The 26,540-nt window shown below is 37.4% G+C and overlaps 1 protein-coding gene across 1 annotated transcript; it reads left to right on the plus strand.

The window, feature by feature from the left end:
- The first annotated feature begins 787 nt into the window (after positions 1-787).
- Positions 788-25,912, plus strand: myo5c (myosin VC). The gene is made up of 41 exons (XM_079858513.1): positions 788-950; positions 1,234-1,344; positions 1,879-2,047; positions 2,130-2,274; positions 2,425-2,581; positions 2,660-2,803; positions 2,902-2,983; positions 3,903-4,010; positions 4,133-4,239; positions 4,323-4,588; positions 5,786-5,867; positions 5,964-6,104; positions 6,479-6,601; positions 6,684-6,767; positions 6,862-6,990; positions 7,558-7,655; positions 7,759-7,845; positions 9,212-9,323; positions 9,407-9,618; positions 10,771-10,936; positions 11,025-11,171; positions 12,502-12,666; positions 12,749-12,842; positions 12,919-12,982; positions 13,226-13,406; positions 14,304-14,397; positions 14,482-14,545; positions 14,623-14,700; positions 14,884-15,064; positions 15,396-15,489; positions 17,295-17,358; positions 17,445-17,613; positions 17,966-18,050; positions 18,129-18,227; positions 18,302-18,456; positions 19,160-19,249; positions 20,467-20,617; positions 20,705-21,008; positions 22,132-22,306; positions 22,442-22,522; positions 25,266-25,912. Exons 1-41 carry the CDS (start codon positions 924-926, stop codon positions 25,416-25,418), a joined length of 5,238 nt encoding a protein of 1,745 aa, XP_079714639.1. The 5' UTR covers positions 788-923; the 3' UTR covers positions 25,419-25,912.
- Positions 25,913-26,540: the final 628 nt, after the last annotated feature.

Consider the following 26,540-nt stretch of genomic DNA (forward strand, 5'->3'; position numbering starts at 1 on the left):
TGTCTTCGTGTCCAAACATCTGATCATATGTCTGCATACTTGTGCAGTCACTGAATGAGTAAGAGCAGTATCCTGTTCCTTTGGTGTCAAATCCTTGTTCAAATGAACACACCCCTACGGTAAGCAAAGCGTCACGAGACTCGCTCGCGCGCGATGGGAAGCAGTCAAAGTTCACGAAACCCGAACTGCACTATGGAGAAGGATTATCTCATGAATATTAAATAGGTAATATGTGGACCTTATTATAATTTTTTATGTATTTTTTTATTTTTAATTTTGTATATCCTATAGGCCTATATATAGGCTATTCATATTACATGTTATTAAGGAGCGCGCGCCACTGTGGTTTAATAAAATGTATATTTTTTTAAAGAAATGTTTAATCACTATGTTTTCTCTTTCCATCCATCTTCCTTATAATAATTCCTGTCATTTCCAGCCTGCCTTATTTTATTGACTTTTAACTCTATTTTCTTAATCAGTAATTAAATCTAAGTGCAATGAATTTATTACCTCAGGGTGTAGCTGTAGTCTACTTTGAGTTTATTTAGACAATTAAACTTATTATAAACTTATAAACTTAACATTTCGAATTTTAAAAGGTTGAAATGTTATGCATAACAGTATATTATAATTTATAATTTGTTATAAGAGTATAATTTGTAGAATACATCGCGCGTTTATGAATATTTATAACTGGTCCGTGAATCTCATGAATATTGAGCAGCCCAAGCCTTCGCTATAGTAGGACTTGTAGTTTCGCCGGCGATCGCAGGTGAGCGAGGAAGTTCCCACCGTCATTTCCAGACTTTTAGCAGGTGTCATGACTAAAAAGTCAGTCGTTTGAATATTAGTTTCACTTGTAAGTTTAATCATGAGAAAGTGGTTTAATGTGAAATAAATCGGAAGAGACTCCTGTTGTCATGGCTCTGTCGGAGTTGTACACAAAGGTATGAGGAACAAATCACTTTTCAGAAGTGTTTAGCAAGTTTATTAACATGATATTTTAGTCTAGCATGTGTGCATTTGAGAAGATAATGAACTTGTCAAATACTTTATTTTCGAAATTACTGAGTCAAACTTAAAAAGTTAGTTATAGTTGTGACATATGGTCATTAGTTTTGTTATTGTTGAAAGCGCAGTGCAAGCACAATAAAAAAAACAAGTCACACAAAATCTCTTCCAAAGCACAATCTTATAAAATCGCAATGTAATGCGAGTTTTCTGTTGTAGTATAACAGGGTGTGGATCCCCGACTCCGAACATGTTTGGAAATCTGCGGAGATTCTGACAGATTTCAAGCCTGGAGATACTGAGCTGGAACTACAGCTGGAGGATGGGACGGTAAGACAAAACCTCTATTAAAGCTTTAAATCTGAAAACTGAGCAGCTGTTTGTAGAATTATTTTCATAATTTAATAAATGAGCATTTTCACACATAATAGTTTGCACTTTAAAGGTTATTTGCAGCACCTTCAATGTTCAAGAACCTTCTTATCTGGATTTTTATTTAACTTTTTTGCCTCGGTTTTTGAGTTTTACTTATGGTTTTATGGAGTTTTTTAAAGATTTTATTTATTTATTATGGTTAAAGAAAAGGTTAGTTCACCCCAAAAATGAAAAATATTTCATAATTTACTCACCCTCAAGCCATCCTAGGTGTATATGACTTTCTTCTTTCAGCCAAACACAATCTGAGTTATATTAAATCATATCCTGGTTGTTCTTCCAAGCTTTATAATGGGAGCGAATGGTACCTGAGGGTAAAAATTCTCGTTGATGTTCATAATGAAAGTCATTATAAATTGAACAGTTTTATCGCCCTATTAGAAACTTTGACTTTAATAGAACCTGACCTGAGTTGTGAATCTCTCTCAGGAGTTGCTGTATCCTCTGGAAGGGGGTGAGAAGTTGCCACCCCTCCGTAATCCGGATATCCTGGTGGGAGAGAATGACCTCACGGCCCTCAGCTACCTTCACGAGCCGGCCGTGCTACACAACCTCAAAGTCCGATTTGTCGAGTCCAAAATCATCTATACATACTGTGGTAGGTTGGCTGTAGAATGGCTTTCTTGATGTGAACCCTTTTCTTTAATGTGAGAACATCACCATGATTTTTACCATCTCAGGAATTATCCTAGTGGCAGTCAATCCATATAAACAGCTTCCCATCTATGGAGATGCAGTCATCCATGCGTACTCTGGTCAAAACATGGGCGACCTGGACCCTCATATGTTTGCTGTGGCTGAAGAGGCCTACAAACAAATGGCCAGGTGAAGCGCCATGTCTTAAACTATCCCTTTAAACCATGGTTGATCCAGGAAGACTTTGTGTTTGGATGGACACAAACATATGCTGTATAACCAACTGTGCAGGTTTTACAGGCTGAGCTCAAAATGAGATATCTTATCTTTAAACTGCAGGAATAACAAGAATCAGTCCATCATTGTGAGCGGTGAGTCCGGGGCCGGAAAGACCGTATCAGCTCGGTACGCTATGAGATACTTTGCTGTGGTCAGCAAATCTGGTAGCAAAACTCGGGTGGAGGATAAAGTTTTGGCATCCAACCCGATCACTGAGGTAAAACTGTGTTTTTAACCAAACCAACACTTTTCCACGAGCAGGATCAAATCACAAAATAATCTGATGTGTTTGCAGGCCATTGGAAATGCAAAAACAACCAGAAATGACAACAGCAGTCGATTCGGGAAGTACACTGAGATCAGCTTCGACAATAGATACCGGATCATTGGCGCCAACATGAGGACGTACCTTCTGGAAAAGTCAAGGGTTGTGTTTCAGGTTGAAGGAGCTTTTCACTTTTTGTTGACTTTTTAGCAACAGATTAACTAAATGATAAAGGTGCAAAACTCATAATGTCTCATTTGTTCCCCCTGCAGTCAGAGAATGAGAGAAATTATCACATCTTCTACCAAATGTGTGCTTGTGCAAATCAACCGGAGTTCAAAGGCTTGAGACTCTGTGAGTGTTTCTGTACTTGTCATGTGATTTTATTACTAAGCACAGAAATAGGAATAGCTACAAAAGATGAAATTATGCTGAGTCCAGGAAGCGACAAAGACTTTAATCATAACTGCACTACTTGTAATTGTACTTTTTTGGAGTTTGTATACTGTATACTTTACATACATTTTCTGAAAATATCTATACTTATATAATATATATATACTATACTTATATACATATAATAGCTCTTGACTTTACATTGTAATTCTATATCTGATTTTACTGCCAAAAAGTAAGACCTTTTTTGAACAAAGATAGATAGATAGATGGATAGATAGATAGATAGATAGATAGATACTACAAGACATGCATTATAATTTATGATTGCATACTGAATGCTGTTTTGCAATAATACTTAAAATACTTAAAAATGTGCAAGAAAATACCGTAAGTCTGTATCATGATTGTAGACTGGTTAAATTGAGATTAAAGGGATAGTTCACCTAAAAATGAAAATTCTGTCACAATTTATTCATCCTCAAGTTGTTCCAAACAAAAGAAGATATTTTGAGGAATATGTTAATAATATATCATATGTCTAGAATGTATAATCTGTCATCAAACAGTTGATTGACTTTAAAAAAAAAAATGCTATGGAAGTCAATGGGGTCCATCAACTGTTTGGTCACAGAGGTTCTTCAAAATGTCTTATTTTGTGTTCAACAGAAGAAAGAAATGTATACAGGTTTGGAACTTGAGGGTGGGCAAATGATGGCAGAATTTTCATTTTTGGGTGAACTATCCCTTTAAGTTAATATTTTACTCTTTAAAATATATAAAGAACAGATTTCAGTTCATATAAGCAAAATCAGATTAATAATATAGAGTGGAAATTCTGTCTGTAATGCTGGCATGTTCTTCATCTGTTGATCAGTGGGTGCAGAGAAGTTTAATTACACTCGTTTGGGTGGTGAGACAGAGATCGAGGGTGTGGACGACCGTGCTGATATGGCAGAAACACTCAGAACCTTCAATCTACTGGGTAACAGTCTGATATTTACAAAAACATCGAACACCTGATTCATTTTAGCAATTTATCAAGAACGTGGTTGTCAATCCATGAACTTCATCTGGTCTGTCTCTGGCTGTCTTGTTTCTCTTCAGGTCTTAAGGACAGTTTTCAGGCTGATGTGTTTAAGGTGCTCGCTGCAATTCTGCATTTAGGAAACGTAGTCATCAAGGCGAACAGCCCTGATAAATCATCCATCGGTGTAAGATATTTTTTCTGTGTGGTTTTAGACAATTTTTTCAATTGATAATTGCCATTTTGTAATACTTTCTGCTTTCTCTCCAGTCCAGAGACCCTCACTTGGCCATATTCTGTGACCTGATGAGTGTCAACATGGACAATGTGAGCCGCTGGCTGTGTCACAGACGGATAGTCTTGTCAGCGGAGACGGTGGTGAAACCGCAGCCCAAGGAACGTGCCGTCAACGCCCGCGATGCCCTGGCCAAACACATCTACGCCCATCTTTTCGACGGGGTCATCCACAAGATCAACCAGGCACTAATGGTTCCTGGGAAACAACATTCATTTATTGGGGTGTTGGATATTTATGGGTACGTTGAATTCACAATACCAGCTGCTCTCTCTCTCATCTCTCCGTCAGCGAGTGACACAAACCCGCCTTCTTTCACTCACTCCTTTCATTTGCTCCGGATGAATATTGTTGGTGTTACAGGGCTTGAATTTCAGCGTGGGATTGCGTGTACTGCACATAATTTTACTCCTTCAATTTTACTCCATAATTTTACCAAAGTATGGCGCATAACGCCGCCTCTCAGCACTAAATTGAGTTCTTTTTTGCTGCTTATTGTACGTAAACAGTCAAATACACACAAAATAATGTCAAAATGCCGGTCTTGGCGAGTGTTTACGTCAACACAGTCAGTTACTGTATGTTTTAAGTGAATGTAAACCATTTGAGATGTGTAACAGTATAATGGATCTGTGTGTCAGTTGTTAAAGTGACGACAGCCTAATAAACCTGCTGCATTTATGAGATAATATTAAAATCTCTATATGGGAGCTTTTCCTCATGGTATCGATGTCAAAATTGTGGCCGGTGAAAATGCTGAGTGACTAACTACTGGCTACAGTGACTGGAGAGCAAAAAATGTCAAGTCCTGTAGAATTTCTATGATTTTAGAAAAGAGGAACAGAAGTATGGAGAGATTCTGACGTTGGTCAGAAAAGAGAAAGATGTTAAATTCATGATATGATGTCACTCACAACGCAGTAGCTCTGTAATTTAAATTTGGCATGAAACATTGTGACATATCTGAGTAAAACGGTTTCTTGAACAAGAAAATATTGTAGGGCGGGGCTTGATTTTGTCCATGGGGAATTGATTGGATGGTTGTGGTTTGCTATTGGTGGATCTCATGTGAGAGACATGTTGCCCCGCCCTCATGACAGTAAACGCATCATCATAGAAGAGATGTCGCTGCAAGAGGGAGGGGAAGATATTTTGATTAAAGATTATGAGGCACATGAATTTACAAAACAATGATATGCACAGATAAATCATTTATAATGAATACTGCAATATTCCACAAATCAAGAATTGTCCATTTTGATTTCATGGTGATTTAATGCCTAGGCAATATAACACAAAGTACAGTGTTAGAAATGCACATAAAAAAAAAAAAAAAAAAAAAAAAAAAAAATACTTTGCTAAATTACAATGTTAATAACTGTGAAAATCTGTGTCATCACAGCTTTTTTCTAATGTTGTTCTGTCTTTCGGCCTCTAGATTTGAGACCTTTGAAGTTAACAGTTTCGAGCAGTTCTGCATCAACTACGCCAACGAGAAGCTTCAACAGCAGTTCAACCTGGTGCGTACCTTTTTATTTTATTTAGCAAGAAATCAATTTGATTTGAAGTGGAACTATTGATAAAAACACATCTCTGATCATCATCTGTCCCATCAGCACGTGTTTAAACTGGAGCAGGAGGAGTACATGAAGGAGGACATTCCGTGGACGCTGATCGATTTCTACGACAATCAGCCCGTTATTGATCTCATCGAGTCTAAGATGGGCATCCTGGACCTTTTGGATGAGGAGTGTCTGGTGAGAATAACACGGATGAGAAAGTTTTCTGTCCTAACCAGTGTAAATTGCAGCATGCTACAAGAAAGTGGCCATTTTTTATAGTTCTTATGCGACTTGCTGTGGAGCTCCGCCCACACTGAAATCTCATTGGTTGCACGCAGCTGAATATTAAGCATGTGATATGTTCTGATTGGCTGTTATTTTTTACAGTATCAAGGACAGAAAAATGACCTGGTTAGGACACAAATTGTCATAATGAAATTCCAATTCCAAACTTGATTGGATCCGAAGTTTCCACTTGTTCTCTATTTAATGTCATTGATTTCTTGGAGAAGCATGTAAAATCTATATATATATTATTATTATTTCACTAACTGAATGATCTCCTACAGTTCCCACAGGGCACTGATAAAAACTGGCTGCAAAAGCTGTACAATATTCTAGGTTCAAAGCCACTGTTTGAGAAACCTCGTTTGTCTAATGACTCTTTTATGATCCAGCATTTTGCAGATAAGGTGAGAGGCTATTTCTTCTCTGTATTTTCTTAAAAATATACAGTGAAAATGATGCATAAAGAACTGAACCCGTTTTCCTTAGGTAGAATATCAGTGTAAAGGTTTTTTGGAGAAGAACAGAGACACGCTTTATGAAGAGCTAGTCGAAATCCTGCGCGCTAGTCAGGTATCAACCTAATGTTTTCCTTTATGATCTTTGAATCTGTGTCTGTGAGTTTAATGTCATTATAATGTTGTTTATCTATTTTCTATGCTGTTAGTTTGCTCTTTTGGCAGACTTTTTTAAAGAGGAGGAACCAAATTCTGGCCACAAAATGATCAAAGTTAAACCTGCACAACCCAGAGTTAAAGCTTCAAACAAGCAGCTGAGAACCACTGTAGGAGACAAGGTACAAAATCACAGACAATACTATTCTAGTGGTAATAATAATGACCGATTGACCGATTCACTTGTTTTCAAAGATTTAAATTTATTGAAAAAGATATATATATTGTTTTTACAAGTTACATTATTACACCAGTAGGTGGCGACAAGTGACTGTCTTTATGACTTTTATACTCCATTAGTGAGTCACTTGCCGCCACCTACTGGTGTAATAATGTAACTTGCGAAAAGAGCCCTGTGCTCAGCCATGTTTGTTTACACTGAAATACAGCATGTGAAAGCAGCAAAGATCTTTCCCAAAAACCAGACCATCTGCTGTGTTTAGATCCAATCTATAAACTTTTATCCTATTGATTATTTGAATGCTTGTAACACACAAATAATGATATTGAGTGGTTTAAAAAGACTTTGTGAAGCTCTTTCATGCATATGACAACAGCTCATTCTGGGTCAGTGGTAGCACGAGCACGGTGTGATCATAAACTCGATCAATTCATTGAGACAAAAAACAATGGCGTTCTCTACAGGATGTGTATCATCGTTAACATCTTTATCTCCTGTCTGATCACAGTTTCGAAGTTCTTTGTCCCTGTTAATGGAGACGCTGAACGCTACTACACCTCATTATGTGCGCTGTATTAAACCCAATGAGGAGAAACTGCCATTTGAGTAAGTGACAAGCCTGAATTGTTTTATTTGTGACTTTCTGTTGGTTGTATACAGTAAATGAAACTGAGTGTGTGTGTGTGTGTGTGTGTGTGCGTGTGCTCAGGTATGACTCAAAGCGTGTGGTGCAGCAGCTGAGGGCCTGTGGTGTGCTGGAGACCATCCGCATCAGTGCCCAGAGTTACCCATCCAGGTGACCAGCATTAGCTCAAGCTCAGGCCAGTTCACACCGCGCCGACAGACTCTTCGCCAAGTTTTGTCGGATCAGATCGGTTACTCCTGTGAGAAGTGACGTGCTGTAATCTGGTGACTGGCGGCGTTGGTCTGCGTCTGTCGGTTCAGTGTGAATTTGCAGAACTTATATGTGAAGTTCTCAGAAATCTTCCACCATCTCACAAGTTTTAGTTCAGCCTAAACTCTCAATGCACCATCAAAACATCACTATGTGGCCTTTTTAACTTCATATTGAACACTTCTGTGAAGACTCTGTGATCTTCATACTGTATGTGTATGTTATCACGTGACTGAATGACACAAAACAGAAATATTTAGGAAGGCATATCTATATCTATATATTTAGGACAGAATATCAGTGTTTTCATTTTCATCATTAAGTAAAACTATAAAAGTATAAAAATTTCATTGAAATAAAGCTAATATAAAAATTAAATAAAATGTTTCCATGGCAGCTAACTGAAATGAACTAGTTTTAGGTTGAAGATGAAAAAAATATTTTATTTATATATATATTTAAAAATATATAAATAATATTTTTGTTCGTTTTTTTATATTTATATCTAGCATTAATAAATGAATGCTAAATATACCGGTAAATATTAAAAATGAATAAAAATAACATTAAAAAGCACTTAACAAAATGACTAAAACTAAATTAAATCTAAATAGAAATATATAAAAAATTTATAAAAATTACAAGCACATAACAAATTTACTAAAACTGAAATAAAATGTATTAAATTTAGTTTTAATAAATTTAAACTACATAGAAATATAAAAACTAATAATGACAAAAGCACATAACAAAATTACTAAAACTTGAACTAAAATTAAAATGAAAACATAAAAATAAAAACTAGTTCAAAACAGTAATAAATAATATAATATTTATTGGTTTGTTTATACACATTTTTTAAAACCCTATAATTTGAAAAATAATTACTGTTAGGTGAAAGAAATATTCATGTAGTATTTAAAAAAAGAAATTATTATGAATTGTGTTAAAAACAATGTCACAGTGTCATCATTAGAATATTTTTCCTTAAAGAAATATATAATTTCTTGTTTGATTGTTTTTTTCTTATGATATTTGTGTGAAATGTGACCTGGACATGTTTTTGTGAGAGTTATGCATATTTTAATACAACAAAATTTAAAAGTGAACCAAATCTCAAGACAAACTAGAGTCATTAAAAACACATCAGAAGATCCAACCAAGCAAGGTTAAAACGCCACAGAGCAGCATCTTCCTACAGATTAGCAATGTTTGTCTGGTCTCTCTCTTTTCTGTAAAGCCTCATCCTCTCTGTCTATCCTTACAGGTGGACGTATATCGAGTTTTACAGCCGTTACAGTATCTTGATGAGCCAGTCAGAGCTGAAGCTGGGAGAGAAGAAGCAGACGTGCAGGACGGTTCTGCAGAAACTCATTCCTGTAAGAGAACCGCACTGTGGTACGTCTGAGAGCTCGTGAACTTCAACCATGTTCTGAAGAGTGTCATCTTTGGTGCATTACAGGATTCCAACCAGTACAAGTTTGGTCGGACGAAGATCTTCTTCCGGGCGGGACAGGTGGCGTACCTGGAGAAGCTGCGTTTGGATCATCTGCGTGCGGCTTGCGTGACCATTCAGAAGCACGTGAGGGGCTGGAGGCAGAGACGCAGGTTCCTGCACATGAGACAAGCTGCCAACACTATACAACAGTACGTGCGTGGAAAGAAACAGATCAGGTGAGTGTTTACAGAGCACTAGCGATCCACAACAGTGTTTTGACAGTATTTTTACATTCATTTAAAATAACTTTTAAATTCCTCTTAATTCCTGTATAGGTATTAACAACATCTTACTGACCCTAAACATTTGAAGGGTTGTGTAAACGGATTTTTTTGACACGCCCCCTATTGCTGATTGGCTCACTCTCCTCCCTCATAATGAGTGGACACGCCCCCTACTGCTGATTGGCCTACTCTCTCCTCCCCCATCATGAGTGGACACGCCCCCTACTGCTAATTGGCTCACTCTCCTCCCTCATAATGAGTGGACACGCCCCCTACTGCTGATTGGCCTACTCTCTCCTCCCCCATCATGAGTGGACACGCCCCCTACTGCTAATTGGCTCACTCTCCTCCCTCATAATGAGTGGACATGCCCCCTACTGCTAATTGGCTCACTCTCCTTCCTCATAATGAGCGGACATGCCCCCTACTGCTGATTGGCCTACTCTCTCCTCCCCCATCATGAGTGGACACGCCCCCTACTGCTAATTGGCTCACTCTCCTCCCTCATAATGAGAGGACACGCCCCCTACTGCTGATTGGCCTACTCTCTCCTCCCCCATCATGAGTGGACACGCCCCCTACTGCTAATTGGCTCACTCTCCTCGCTCATAATGAGTGGACACGCCCCCTACTGCTGATTGGCTCACTCACCTCCCTCATAATGAGTGGACACGCCCCCTACTGCTAATTGGCTCACTCTCTTCCCTCATAATGAGCGGACACGCCCCCTACTGCTAATTGGCTCACTCTCCTCCCTCCTAAAGAGTGGACACGCCCCCTACTGCTGATTGGCTCACTCTCCTCCCTCCTAAAGAGTGGACACGCCCCCTACTGCTGATTGGCTACAAGTGTGTTGTGGTGCTCAGACCAAACCACTTTCAACAGCATTTCTCAGAAATCGCTTCCTGCACCTTTAAACTGTTATTCACTTGTTCACACTTGTTTTCAGTTCAAAAGGCGCTTATAGACGTGTCAAGCTAATGTGATATATAGCTGATGTGAGGCAACTGACATTGATCTGTTATATTGTTTAATTGTCTATACATAGACAACTAAAAAATAGCACAGAACTTTCCGTTATATATGACACATTTTCTATCTCAGACGCACGGTGACAGCTCTGGCGCTGAAGCAGGGCTGGGCCGCTGTGGTGATTCAGAGACACTGCCGTGGGTATCTGGTGCGGAAGATTTACCAGCTCGTCCTGAGGGCTGCCGTCATCATACAGGCCTACACCAGAGGATGGATGGCCCGCAAACGCTACAGAAAGGCAAAGCAACCAGTCTCATCATTTGTCATTTTGTTGAAGTGTTTTTGACCATGCAGGTCACGCGTTTGATCATGTCTCCTTCTTATAGATGGTGGCGGAGCACAAGGCTCTGGTTCTGCAGAAGTACGCTCGAGCTTGGCTGGTGCGCCGGCGATTTCAAACAATGCGACGGCTGGTCATCAATGTTCAGCTTTCCTACAGAGTCCAGCAGCTGCGCAAGAAAGTGGAAGAGCAGGTACGATCAGACAACCTAGAAAACATTATTGATCAAGGATGCTTGTTCATATCTCAGGGATACTTAATGGAGATTTCAGTTAAGTATGAACTTAGTCTCAGATGTTTCTCAGTAGTTAGCGTACAGTAAGTATATAGAGCTATGAAATAAATGTGGAGAGCAGCTCAGATCTCTTGTTGAGAAGTGTTCATTTTGAGATCTCCCACTTTGGGATCTTGGCAAATCTGAGCAAAGTTTTACACACTGTTGAGATATTTTTTGAAACTCTGAAAGAGACATGGGAGATCACTGGGCGACTTAAACCAAAGTCTCTATTTGATCTCTAATCTTATTGCTATTTGTGTCACAGTCTCAGCAGTTATCCTCATCTTTACTCTTCCCAGCCTAGAACGTAACAATTTGGGAGAAATAATTGAGATATTAAAGAGATTTTTTTGTTCATAATGGACTGTTTAAAGCATGTGACTTGCTTCAAAGTAACTTCAAGTAAAGCTTGACGCTGCTAGTGTCACAGGTCTGATTTACAGGGAAAGTGCATACTAATATATGATAAAATTAAATATAAATATTAGGTCAATTAAAACTTAAAAAACTTGATAATTGTTTAGAAATTAGAAATGTTCCCTAGGCAACTAACTGACATAAATAAATAATTTGAAGTTGAAGTATTAAATTTACTAAAATGAAAATGACTAAAACTATTTAATTCTATTTAATAAATTAAATAGAATTGAAATAGAAGAAATAGGAATATTTAAAAAACTATAATGAAAATGACAAAATGACATAAACCTAAACTAAAATTAAACAGAAAGTGAAAATATAAAAACAAAATTCAAAATATTAATAATATTTATAGTTTATAAATTAGATAAATTATATTAAATACAAAATTTGCTAAAATGACGAATATTTATATTTTATCAAATAAAATATAAATTAAGTAAATTAAATTATGTATTAAATTTACTAAAATGAAAATTACTAAAAATGAAATCGATTAAAGCTAAATAGAAATATTGAAAAAAACTAATGAAAATGGCATATGCACATAACAAAATTACTAAAACTTAATTTAGTAAGGCATCTAACTGAAATAAATCATTTCAAATTGAAGTATTTACTCAAATTAAAATGATTTACTGAAATAAAGCTAAATAGAAATAAAAAAAACTAATGAAAATGACAAAAGCACATAACAGAATTACTAAAACGAAAATGAAAAATGAAAATATAAACATAAAAACCAAAATAAATACTAACACTGCTGATCAAATGTACAAATTAAAATAAAGAATAATTATTCCTCTTTTGCGGCTTATTCCTCTAGAATAAAGAGAACCGTGGCCTCATGGAGAGACTCGCCAGTTTGTCTAATGCACGAGCTCACGGACTAGAAAAGATTCAGGCTCTGGAGGCGGAGCTTGGAAAGCTAACCAATGAGATGGCAGCTTTAGAGGAGAGGGCGAGAACAAACTCAGAAGAGACCAATCAGGTAACAGACACACTGATTTGTACAATATCTTTGTAGCATTGAATATAATTATGAGGGTGTTCACTTTGTTCTCTTCCCTAAGGCAATCGTTCTGCTTCAGAATGATAAAGAGAAACTGGTTCAGGTGAATAAAGCTTTGGAGCAGAAACTGAAAGACACGACACTGCAGATGCAAGGTGAAGAGTGAGCTGTTTTTAAAACCGTGATAATGAAGAGTATGGGAGTGTAACTAACGAAACATTCGTTTTCCAGATCAATTTGAGGATGTAAAGAGAAAGCTGATGGAAGATCTCGAAAGAGAGGAGAGGTTTAGAAAGTAAGAACGCTTTTTTAACGGGATAGTTCCCCCAAAAATCATCTCACGTTTGAGTTCATTTCCTCTGCGAAACTCAAAGTTGCTCATGCACACGCTCAAAAAAACACCATAGAAATGGTCCAAAAGTGGGCGTCTGAAGCTACATGATAACTTTGTGAGGAACAGACTCAACTTTGAGTTGTTGTCTATCAATCAGACCTTTGTCTAAACGCGTTTGTCCAAATCCGTCCTCTGATCTGTCAGGGTGGCGGAGCACAACAGTGAACTCCAGAAGGAAGACTCGGATAAAGAGATCGTAGCACTGAAAGAGGAAAGCCGTAGACTGAGAGAGGAGCGAATCAGACTCCAGACGCAAGTGGAGGACGACATGAAGGCCAACGCAGAACTGCAAGAACAGCTGCTGCAACTCACCAAACACGTCAAGGTGAATCACAACTCCAGCTCTTCCTTTCTCTTTTTCTTTTACATTTTTTAAAGAACAGGTGCAAATGGCTGTTTTATTACAGTGCTTCCCAAGGCATTTACACCAAACCGAAGCCTAATATTGATGATTGAGGATGAAATCTGCAAAAATAAAACATAAGTGAATAATCAAATGTGCGTGGAAATATACAAATAATTGATTCAATGCCCAGCAATGCTAAAATAATACAATATAAATGAAATGGTTGGGGAAATGTTAATGTAAATGTTTCGAAAATTTTTAAAGGAAATGCAAATTTGAAAGCTTTAACTTTTTCTTTTTAATTCCAATAATTATCTTCGATTTTTAATCTCTAATGTTTTTTTTAGTTCTTCTAGTTTTTTATTATTATTTAATTAATTGTATATCTCCTTATATTTTTTGATATTGAATATTATTGAATATTTTATTATTTACAAATATTATACAGTATACAACATTTACATTTGATTATTTATATATTTTGCATATTTATTTGTATCTTATTTATCGTTGTTTTTTTTTTTCAGTTTTTCTCCTCTATAGCCTGAAACCTGAACTTCTCTAAAACTTTCTTCTTTTCCTGATTTTGAAGCACTATTTTTCCTTTCTGCAAAGGCAAATCTAGTGTTAACCAAGGACGATAACTATAAAGTTTTTTTCCAGCTGATAAATTATAAAAGATATTGACAGCCAATCAGAATCCACCTGACTTTAAATAGATAATATAGTTATAGTTATTGTTATAGTTATCTTTATAGTTACTGTTCTTGGTGTGAACAATCCTTTATACATTGGTTATTAATATGGACCTTAATGTATAGGGTTTTTCTCTGTCAGTCACACACACAATGACTCTGTTTTCTGTGACATTTGAAGGTCATACCAGATTTACGGAAAGAAATCAACAGCCTGCAGATGCAACGAGCTGAAGCTGATAAAACCAAGAGAGCTCAAAGTCTTCAAGCCAGAGGTATAAAACATTCTATAAAACAATGAACAATACATGTAAAACTATAAAACGCCGAGCTGTCTTCATCCATTGTTATGCCCTCAGCTAAGATGAGTTTAATCATGAGGCAGCTGCTCGGTAACACCGCAGAGGAGGATCTCATCCAGAGGTGCGTCAGAGTATTGGGATCGTCAGCGCTGATTGTTATCTGGATTAGCTTGATTCAGATTGTCTCTTTTACTCCAGGCTGAATAAAGAAGCCTCAGATAATGAAGATGGAGCTGATCTTCTCACTGCTTTTGACGGCGTGGAGAAAGCTGCAAAGTATGACCTCTAAAGGTTTTCAGTTTAATGTGTTTAATGTGTTTAAGTGTTTGTTTTCTCATCAAAAAAAATTATAATTTTTTTGCTTAAAGAAAAGTAAACATGTTTTTACAACTAGTTCATTTATTTATATATATATATATTATACATCAGATTAGCAAATTGACTGTCCTTCTTTCTCAGGGTGATGGAAACTCAGCTGCGGGAGCAGAAAGAGTCTTATGAGAGTCAACTGGAAGCTCTGGTCTTCAAAAATGAACATTTAAACAGAGAGAACGAGCAGCATAAAGCTCTCTTTCAGGAGAAAAGTAGCGTCAACCAAAGCATCGGGCAGGAAGTGGCCCGCCTCGCTGCTGAGAACATGGTAGAGTGTATTTATGTAGCTTCTACTTGTTCTTAAATGTTTAATAACTTTAATAACCGCTAATCGTATCTGTATGTTTTAAAAAGTCTTGTAAAGAGGAGATTCTCGGCTTTTCTGTGGGATTGCGTTTGTCTCAGTTGGACATTCAGAGGCTCCGTAGTGAACGTGATTGTGTCATCAAGTTTTGATCAGCATTGATTCGTCAAAGAAACCCAAACAGGAACGATTGTTGAAGCTTAGTCCCACCCCACTCCCCAGATTGGTTGAAACTATCATCTACTCAACCAATAAACACAGTCACCTGGTGATGATGGTGAGTTCCTGTGTGCAGGTGATTCCAGAACTGAAGCAGCAGGTGTCAGAACTGAACCGCCACAAACACGAGCTTGAGACCCAGTTACAAGATCAGAGCGCTGAGATGAGCGGTGAGCCAACCACATGTTAAATAGACTAGGTTTTATGCATGCGAAAAAATATTTTGGGACAGATCTGGACAGCAGGATATGATGTTACACATTTTTTTAAGTGCCCCTATTATGCTTTTTCGGATATTACATTTTATGTAGTGTAATATAGCTGTGTGTGAATGTAAAAGGTCTGCAAAGTTTCAAAGATCAAAGTGCAGATAAATGGAGTTATTGTGTCCTAAAAGAAAGAACTGATTCTGAACTTCCTGAAACGAGTCGTCAGTGATACCAGTCTCACTTCCTGCACAAACCTATGTAGGTTTGTAACACATTTGCATAATGCCTGCAAACAACGTCTACTTTGACCTGCCCTCAAACACTGTAGCAGAGTAGAGCAATCACAACAGACTGGGCCATCTGATCAATCAGAGCAGAGTAGAGCAATCACAACAGACTGGGCCATCTGACCAATCAGAGCAGAGTAGAGCAATCACAACAGACTGAGCCATCTGACCAATCAGAGCAGAGTAGACCAATCACAACAGACTGTGCTATCTGACCAATCAGAGCAGAGTAGAGCAATCACAAAAGACTGGGCCATCTGACCAATCAGAGCAGAGTAGACCAATCACAACAGACTGTGCTATCTGACCAATCAGAGCAGAGTAGAGCAATCACAAAAGACTGGGCCATCTGACCAATCAGAGCAGAGTAGACCAATCACAACAGACTGAGTCATCTGACCAATCAGAGCAGAGTAGGCCAATCACAACAGACTGGGCCATCTGACCAATCAGAGCAGAGTAGACCAATCACAACAGACTGAGCCATCTGACCAATCAGAGCAGAGTAGACCAATCACAACAGACTGGGCCATCTGACCAATCAGAGCAGAGTAGACCAATCACAACAGACTGGGCCATCTGACCAATCAGGGCCATCTGACCAATCAGAGCAGAGTAGACCAATCACAACAGACTGTGCCATCTGACCAATCAGGGCCATCTGACCAGTCAGAGCAGAGTAGACCAATCACAACAAACTGGGCCATCTGACCAATCAGAGCAGAGTAGACCAATCACAACAGACTGGGCCATCTGACCAATCAGGGCCATCTGACCAGTCAGAGCAGAGTAGACCAATCACAACAGACTGAGTCATCTGACCAATCAGAGCAGAGTAGGCCAATCACAACAGACTGGGCCATCTGACCAATCAGAGCAGAGTAGACCAATCACAACAGACTGAGCCATCTGACCAATCAGAGCAGAGTAGACCAATCACAACAGACTGGGCCATCTGACCAATCAGAGCAGAGTAGAGCAATCACAACAGACTGGGCCATCTGACCAATCAGAGCAGAGTAGACCAATCACAACAGACTGAGCCGTCTGACCAATCAGAGCAGAGTAGACCAATCACAACAGACTGGGCCATCTGACCAATCAGGGCCATCTGACCAATCAGAGCAGAGTAGACCAATCACAACAGACTGTGCCATCTGACCAATCAGGGCCATCTGACCAGTCAGAGCAGAGTAGACCAATCACAACAAACTGGGCCATCTGACCAATCAGAGCAGAGTAGACCAATCACAACAGACTGGGCCATCTGACCAATCAGGGCCATCTGACCAGTCAGAGCAGAGTAGACCAATCACAACAAACTGGGCCATCTGACCAATCAGAGCAGAGTAGACCAATCACAACAGAGTAGACCAATCACAACAGACTGTGCTACCTGTTTATTCAGTTGTGGTAAGCCTAAATATATAAATGTTTTATCTGTTGGCATTTCTTTACAACTTAAATTTTATGTTGCAGCAAAAATAAAGGAATTATCAAAAGAGATTCAGCACACTGTTGAAGAGGAGCAATCACAGCGCAGGTGAGGCGTTTATTACCCTCAAACTATATTTACACTACAGACTGTGGCACAAGCTGAAGGAGCAGGTGTTGTGCTTCTGTTCGTAGGCACCTGGAGGAGAAGCTTACAGAGAGCGAGAGAAGAAGAGAAGAGATGGAGGGACAGATGGCTGACCTCCAGGAGGAGAACCAGCAGCTACAGAAAGCTCAGCTCTCAGAGAGCGAGGCCAAGAACAAACTCAGACAGGAGACGTCACGCCTCACAGCTGAGAATATGGTGTGTGTGAAAGGTCACGCTCATGATTGCTTTTGCGCTTACATGCATTCATTTAGATTTTTTTTTTTTTTACCAAAGCATATACATGATGCATAATAAATAAAGGCAACCCTCAAAGCAAAAAGAATACAATAATACAATATACAACATAAATACACGGTTATATATATATAATTTATGCATTAATATGTGGATTTATTTATTTATTTATCTATTTATTTATTTTGAATTTAGACTGTTAGTGGCACCAAAATCTGTGTCCTCCTGAAGGACATTTAGGTCTTTTGCGGACCAAAAAGTTGATCTCTTAATCTTAATCTAATGTGTTAAGATGATGTTCTTCTTGTTTCAGGACTTCGAGGAGCAGTCAGACATGAAGGACAGATTGATAAAACGACTTCAAGACCAAATCAAAGCTCTTCAAACACATGTGACGGGTAAAACCCTCTTCATTTACCTGATTTCTCGTTTAGTCAACCCGGTCTCATCCTCTGCATGTTTCACATTCTCATCAGCCAATCAGAAAGCAGTACCGGCCGTGCCCAAAGAGTACTTGGGCATGTTGGAGTACAAGAAGGAGGATGAAAGCAGGCTGATCCGGACGCTCATACTCGGTAAATCTATAATGTGAAGGCTGTGTAAGTTCAAATCATAACTCATGACTTAATCAGTGGTTTGTAATCTGCAGATCTGAAACCTCGCGGTGTGGGTGTGCAGATGATCCCTGGTCTGGCTGCACATCTCCTCTTCATGTGTGTGAGACACTCAGATTACCTCAACGATGGAAACAAGCTCAAGTCCCTCATGCACGGCATCATTACAGCCATAAAAGAGGTCATCACGGTAAGGGGCTTTTTTTCTTTAGGGTGAAGAATGAACTACTTCTAACACATGCTGCATTATGTCTTAAAGCTACACTGTGTCATTTTAATTTTAAGTTGATTCTTAGCAAAAAACACTTTGTTCTTTCAAAATTATACGTTCTCATTAATGTGTAATCACTTCAACCAACTAATTAAGTATTCTCGTAAGTGTATAATCTGCCATTTAGAATACATACGGGCGAGTCGCAATGGCGGCAGCCATGTTGGGCCTCCATCTTGAAAATATATTAGACAAAGAGGGACATATCTGGAAATTCAAGCTTCGCCTTTCGCGTTTTTACACTCAGTGGCACCGTGACGAATGCGAGGGGGAGATTACTCACGACTGCCAGCAGATTTGAAATAATACGGCCACCGTAGGTCTTAAAACGCCCTCGGAATGGGAGGGGCTAGAAAGTAATATTCAGTTGGTAGTCATAAACAATTTCACCACTAGATGGGAGAAAATCCTACACAGTGTAGCTTTAATTTGGAGCAAACTAATGGAATTCAAACAAAACTGGCATGACCAAAATAGTTGACCATATCATCAAACTAGCAGCTTGCATGTATTCTGCCTCGTTCAAACACGCTCTTCAGAGTCCTCTGACATGGGGCTTTGCTGCCGCATGTTGCTTGAGTTTCCTTAATGATGATGATTATGATGATGACGATGATTTCAGGGTCACCAGGAGAATTTTGAAGTTCTGTCCTTCTGGCTCTCCAACACATATCACTTCCTCAACTGTCTCAAACAGTACAGCGGGGACGAGGTAAAGCCATTTTCTGTGTCTTTCTCCTTCACTATTAAAGACCCATTAAAATGTACATTCAATAGATACATTTAACTCTTCAATAGAGTATTGAGATATTTAATGTCTGTTTTACTGTTTACTGCTTTTATTGTATTGTATTATGTCTGTAGTTTCTGTATTTTACTTCCATTTCTTGTTTTGTAGCACTTTGGGTGTGAGAAAAGCACTTTATAAATACAATCAGGGCTTGACATTAACACCCAACAACCCTCCAAGTGTGTGTGTGTTTCAGCAGTGGTGTGTATCGCAGTCACTCCTACTAGAAAGTTTGACGGATTGAATTGTATATATAATATATACGTTTTTTTAATTGTAGTCTTTTAAAAATGCATCTAAAATAGTAAACTAGGTGCAATGTAGTTTTGTCAAAAATATAGATTTTTCGATACATATCGATACTGAAATATCTGAAATGCTTCAAATACTAATTTTCCACAGAATAGATGCAGGATACAAGCTGCTCTTTCTCTCTCTCTCTCTCTCTCATCTCTCCGACAGCAAGTGACACACAAACCCGCCTCTCCTCACTCACTCGTTTTATTTGCTCTGGATGAATATTGTTACAGTTACAGGGCTTGGATTTCGACGTGGAATTGCGCGTATTGCAAATAATTTGACTCATTCCCTCAGATTTTGTGCTCTCACACCTAAAGTGTGGCACATAAAGCCGCCTCTTTGCACAAAATGTAGTTTTTTTTTCGCTGCTTATTGCGCTGAAACAATCAAATACACAAAAAATAATGTAAAAAATGCTGGTCTTGGCAAGTATTCAAGTAAACAGTCAGTTACTGTATGTATGTATACTGTATGTTTTAAGTGAACGTAAACAGTTGCGAAAGAAAATGCATGTGTAACAGTATAATGGATCTGTGCGTCAGGTCTTAAAGTGACAGCAGCCTAATAAATCTGCTGCCAAATAATAAGAAAATATAAAAAATATCTAAATGGCAGTTTTTCCCCATGGTATCGATGTCAAAATTGTGGCCAGTGAAAATGCTGAGTGGCTAGTAACTTTGGAAAACCACTAGCAACAGTGGCTGGTGAGCAAAAAAGTTCATGTCAAGCCCTAAATACAATGTATTATTATTAATACATCAACACATAATTTCAAAGGGTCTAAGATATCTTATTTATATAATGCCTGAAACCAACCCTTGATTTCCCTTCATCAACAGGAGTTCATGAAACACAACACGCCTCGCCAGAACAAGAACTGCCTGAAGAACTTCGACCTGTCAGAGCACCGGCAGATTCTCAGCGACCTCGCCATCAACATCTACCATCAGTTCATCAGCGTGATGGAGGACGCGCTCTTTCCCATGATCAGTATGGAAATGAAGTTGATACATTAGCATTTACATAGTGCATATTTCTTTGGTCCATCTCGTAAAACAATCCCCTCTCTCTGTTCAGTCCCCGGGATGCTGGAGCACGAAAGCCTCCAGGGAATCTCCAGCATGAAGCCCACCGGTGTCCGCAAGCGCTCGAATAGCGTGTACGAGGACGGCGGGGACCTCAGCGGGGCCGAGGCGTTCAGCGTGAGCTCGATCCTGCAGCAGCTCGGCTCGTTCCACACCAGCATGGCTCAGCAGGGCATGGAGACGCAGCTGCAGGGGCAGGTCATAAGACAGCTCTTCTACCTCATCGGATCCACCTCGGTGAACAGCATTCTGCTCCGCAAGGACCTCTGCTCCTGCCGGAAGGGCATGCAGATCAGGTGTGTGTGTGTGTGTGTGTGTGTGTGTATGCACTACTTTTATTCAGCGAGGATGCATTAAAATGATCAAAGTGACACTTTTTTTGACACTTTAAATCAATGCTGCTGATTCATCAAAGAATCCTGAAAAAAATGTATCATGGTTTCCTCAAATATGAAGCAGCACAACAGTTTTTAACATTGATAATCATCAGAAATGTTTCTTGAGCATCAAATCATCATATTAGAGTGATTTCTGAAGGACTGAAGTAATGATGCTGACAATCAGGGTTATTATAAACAATAAAAAACATAAAATGTTTAAAAATAAATGTTCAAAAAATAATAAAATAAAATAATAATTAAAAAAAAAATGTTAACTGAAATTAAATATTTATTTTTATATATATTTTAAATTAAATTAAATTATAACATTAGGTAAAATTTCTCATTTTAATGTAGTTTAACTTGATGTATTAAAATAACTAAAGCTAAAATAAAAGTTTATAATAAAAAACCTTAAACATGTCAAAAACAACAGAATTACTAAAACTTTAACTAAAATGAAAATGGAGTATATACATAAAAAAACATTAGAAATATTAATTAAATATTCAAATATAAAACAGTTATTTTAAATTGCAGTAATATTTCACAATATTACTGTTTTTACTGTATTTTTGATCAAATGAATAAAGCGTTGGTGTTTTATTTCAAAAACTTAAAATAAAATCTTACCAACCCCAAATATTTCAACACTAGTAAATACTGTATAGTGCATATATTAAACTGCACATGACTTCAATATGTTGCATGATATTATTATATTTTAATTAGTTTCCAATATGTTGCATATTTATATTTTATAGAGTTTGCATTAAAATTTCTTAACTTGGCAGAACGACTCACTGTTCTGCCAAGTTAAGAAATGTTTATGCAAACTCTAATTAAAATCTAAATATGCAAGAGACTAAGACAACAGACTAAGAAAGAGATTTCAGTGGATGTCGTGTCCTGTATGACTTTATTCATCACACAGGAAATGAAGTTGAGATCTACTGCACTAATAGTACGGGTAGGATGGTAGTTTGCCTTTCTGAGCGTCTTTAGAAATGGAGTTTAATGGAGCATCTTTCTTTCACAGGTGTAACATCAGTTACCTGGAGGAGTGGCTGCGAGAGAAGGGTCTGCAGGGCAGCTGTGCCATGGAAACGCTGGGGCCGCTGTCTCAGGTCGCCTGGCTTCTTCAGGTCAACAAGACCACCGATGAAGACGCAGCCGAGATCAAGCAGAGATGCTCCGAGCTCTCGTCCGTGCAGGTGCCGCTTTACATAAGCCGTTTGGCCACTAATTCATTTTATGAACTTAAATTGTGCCAGCATGCCCGTAGAATGTCAATTCTTTGTCTTCGTTTATAAAAACCTTCAGAATCTGGTTGTGTTGTGGTTTTGTAGATTGTGAAAATCCTAAACTCCTACACACCCATTGATGATTTCGAAAAGCGTGTGGCTCCGTCCTTTGTCCGCAAAGTGCAGGTAAGAATTTTTTTTCTTTTTTTTTTAAGCAGGTACATTACCGTTTCGAAGTTTGGGATTGGTATAATTTTTTAAAGGATTAAAAATAGAGTAAAAATTGTGCAATAATATTTCAGTTTTAAATAACTGTTTTCTATGGAAGCTTGTTTCCGCCACAGAATGAAAAATAAAAAAGGTAATTGCGACTTTTTAATCTCACAATTCTGACTTTTTTTCTCACAATTGCGAGTTTACATCTCACAAATCTGACTTTTTATCTCAGAATTACGTGATATAAAGTCGCAATTGTGTGTTATTAAGGCAAAATTGTGAGATATAAACTATTCTGAGGTGAAAAAAATGTGACTTTATATCTCACAATTGTGAGTTTATATCTCACAATTCTGAGAAAAGATGTCAGAATTGCGAGATATAAACTCGCAATTATGTGTCAGAATAAAGTCAGAATTGCGTGAAATATAGTCACAATTGCGTCTTATAAAGTCACAATTCTGACTTTATATCTCGCAATTCTGACTTTATATCTTGCAATTCTGACTTTATATCTTGCAATTCTGACTTTATATCTTGCAATTCTGACTTTATATCTCGCAACTCTGACTTTATATCTCGCAATTCTGACTTTTATATCTCGCAATTCTGACTTTTATATCTCGCAATTCTGACTTTTATATCTCGCAATTCTGACTTTATATCTTGCAATTCTGACTTTATATCTTGCAATTCTGACTTTATATCTCGCAACTCTGACTTTATATCTCGCAATTCTGACTTTATATCTCGCAATTCTGACTTTTATATCTTGCAATTCTGACTTTATATCTCGCAATTCTGACTTTATATCTCGCAATTCTGACTTTATATCTTGCAATTCTGACTTTATATCTTGCAATTCTGACTTTATATCTTGCAATTCTGACTTTATATCTTGCAATTCTGACTTTATATCTCGCAACTCTGACTTTATATCTCGCAATTCTGACTTTATATCTTGCAATTCTGACTTTATATCTTGCAATTCTGACTTTATATCTTGCAATTCTGACTTTATATCTCGCAACTCTGACTTTATATCTCGCAATTCTGACTTTTATATCTTGCAATTCTGACTTTATATCTCGCAATTCTGACTTTTATATCTCGCAATTCTGACTTTATATCTCGCAATTCTGACTTTATATCTTGCAATTCTGACTTTATATCTCGCAATTCTGACTTTATATCTCGCAATTCTGACTTTATATCTCGCAATTCTGACTTTTATATCTCGCAATTCTGACTTTATATCTCGCAATTCTGACTTTTATATCTCGCAATTCTGACTTTTATATCTCGCAATTCTGACTTTTATATCTTGCAATTCTGACTTTATATCTCGCAATTCTGACTTTTATATCTCGCAATTCTGACTTTATATCTCGCAATTCTGACTTTATATCTCTCAATTCTGACTTTATATCTCGCAATTCTGACTTTATATCTCGCAATTCTGACTTTATAAGATGCAATTGCGACTTTTTTTCACGCAATTCTGACTTTATAACTCAAAATTCTGAATCAAGTCAGAATTGTGAGATGTAAACTCGCAATTGTGAGATAAAAAGTCGCAATTATCTTTTAAAATGTTTTATTCTGTGGTGGAAACAAGCTTCCATAGTTTTCTATTTGAATATTTGTTAAAATGTTATTTATTTCTGTGATGCAAAGCTGAATTTACTCCAGTCTTCAGTGTCACATGATCCTTCAGAAATCCCTCTAATATGCTGATTCGCTGCTCAAGAAACATTTCTAATTGTTATCAATGTTGAAATCAGTTGTGATGCTTCATATTTTTGTGGAAACTATGATACATGCTTTCTTTGATGAATAGAAATCAGCATTTATTTCAAATATAAATCATTTGTAACATTACGAATGTGTTTAGTGTCACTTTTGATCAATTTAATGCGTCTTTGCTGAATAAAAGTATTAATTTCTTTTAAAAGCCTTTTTGAACAGTAGTGTAAAGGTAAATGATCACAAATCAATAGAGCGCAACAATCAGGTTCAGGAAGTAAAAATACAAGGAAATTGATTTTGAACAATAACCTTTAGAAACAGCTTTTCTGTGAGCTACGAGGTTATTAATGTTTATTTCAGCCTGTTTTTAAAATGATCATATTTAACAGCAGAATTACTAGTAAAAAAACTACATTACGCATGATGCTGTGCAGAAATTCCACCAATCAGTGATTAGAAAAAAAGTGCTCTTTAGCTCCGCCCACTCACTTTAATCACTGCGAATGTGATCGAGTATATGTATATATAAACATATTTTGCAATAAACTTAAAATATATTGTTTTTATATAGATAATCAACATTTGTACATGAGAAGTTTAATATTTCTCCATTGTTTTAAATTAGATAATGCTGTTTGCACTGCTTCATGGGATTGTAGTTCTTTCCCTCACTGAAACGGTTAAGTACACAGTCTTGTCCTTTGTCATTTTGTCCACTTTTCAAATACTTTTTAGCTTCAAATCAAAGTTTGTAATGCTGTGATTCACCTCGTTGCTGATTGGCTTGGTTCATGGCTTATAACACTTTGATAAAGACCTTTTTTTAAATCCCTATGGGAAAAAATACTTCCGGAACCAGCACTGCTGAAAAAGGGGGCGGAGCTAATGCACTCTATTGTAGTATTGAGCATCAAGCATCACCTAGACTTCTGATTGGCCTTTGTTTTTGTCTCCATGGCAACAGGCATTGCTGCAGGAGCGCGAGGGCTCGTCTCAGCTCATGATGGATTCACAGTATCGTTTCCAGGTCACCTTTCCCTTTTGCTCCTCGCCACAAGCACTGGAACTCCTACAGGTGCCCAGCAGCCTCCGTCTGGGCTTCGCCACTCGTATTTGACCTTTAACCTCTGACCTTAGTGATATCAGAACATGGGGCCAGTTGCATAAAATGTTCAGACATCTACATTTTCTTCTGTAAGACTAGTCATAACTTTAATTAAATAGTCAATTACATAAAAATGTAGATTGGTATAATTTGAATCTGAAAAGTAAGACTAATTACCCTTTGTCGAACTGCTAGTTCTTAAGACAGCATTACTTATGATCCGGATGTGTCTATGCTGACCTGAATGCATTATGAAATAACTGCTAACATTTGTATATTTTAGATTTATTTATAAATATTTTAATCATATGTTCTCTAAATAGTATATTTTAGAATAGCTTTTTACAAGATCAACCATCAACAAACACTGTAACATAGATTTTAATAACCCAAACCGACCTCAAATGTTCAGCTCCATTTTGTAACTCCTAAGTAATTACTGTCACAAATTGCTCTTCCGTTGAATTTTTTATACACCAGAAATAAATCAATAAACACAACTGCCAAATGAGTCCTTCTTTCTTCTCTCTTCGCCATCCTCCATAGCTCTCACAATGTGCCGTGGAAATGCAATATTTATGATGGTTAACTCTCTGAGGACTAGAGAAGGAAACCCCAAGAACTTATCTAGCAATTAGTAAACCTCACAGGGTGCATTTCACTCATATATTTATATATAAGTGTGTGTGTGTGCATGTGTATATATACATATACATACACGCGCACACACACACACACACATATATTTATATATATCACACATATATAAACAAACTTTTTATGTTAGATGCAGTTAATCGATTTGATAGCACTAATATATGTATGTATATATATATATATTACAAAACATTAAGACTATTTTTATGATATGCAGTTTTCGCCCCATTATTCCTTGCTGTAGTTTTAATTTTCAATGACATTTGCATATTTTCCATACTCTAATAAGGAAATGAAAATCATCAGGACACTTTTTTAAAAAACAGTACAACATATACTACCACCAGGAATGCATTATATATATATATATTTTTTTTTTTTGTGTGTAGGTATGTGTGTATGCCTTGTGTTTATGGGTATGTATTTATGTATTGTTGTGGGTGAGATTTGGACCTTGAGTCTGTAATAAAGTTTTGA

The sequence above is a fragment of the Squalius cephalus genome (genome assembly GCF_949319135.1).
Source record: "Squalius cephalus genome assembly, chromosome: 23".
Taxonomy (NCBI): Eukaryota; Metazoa; Chordata; class Actinopteri; order Cypriniformes; family Leuciscidae; genus Squalius; species Squalius cephalus.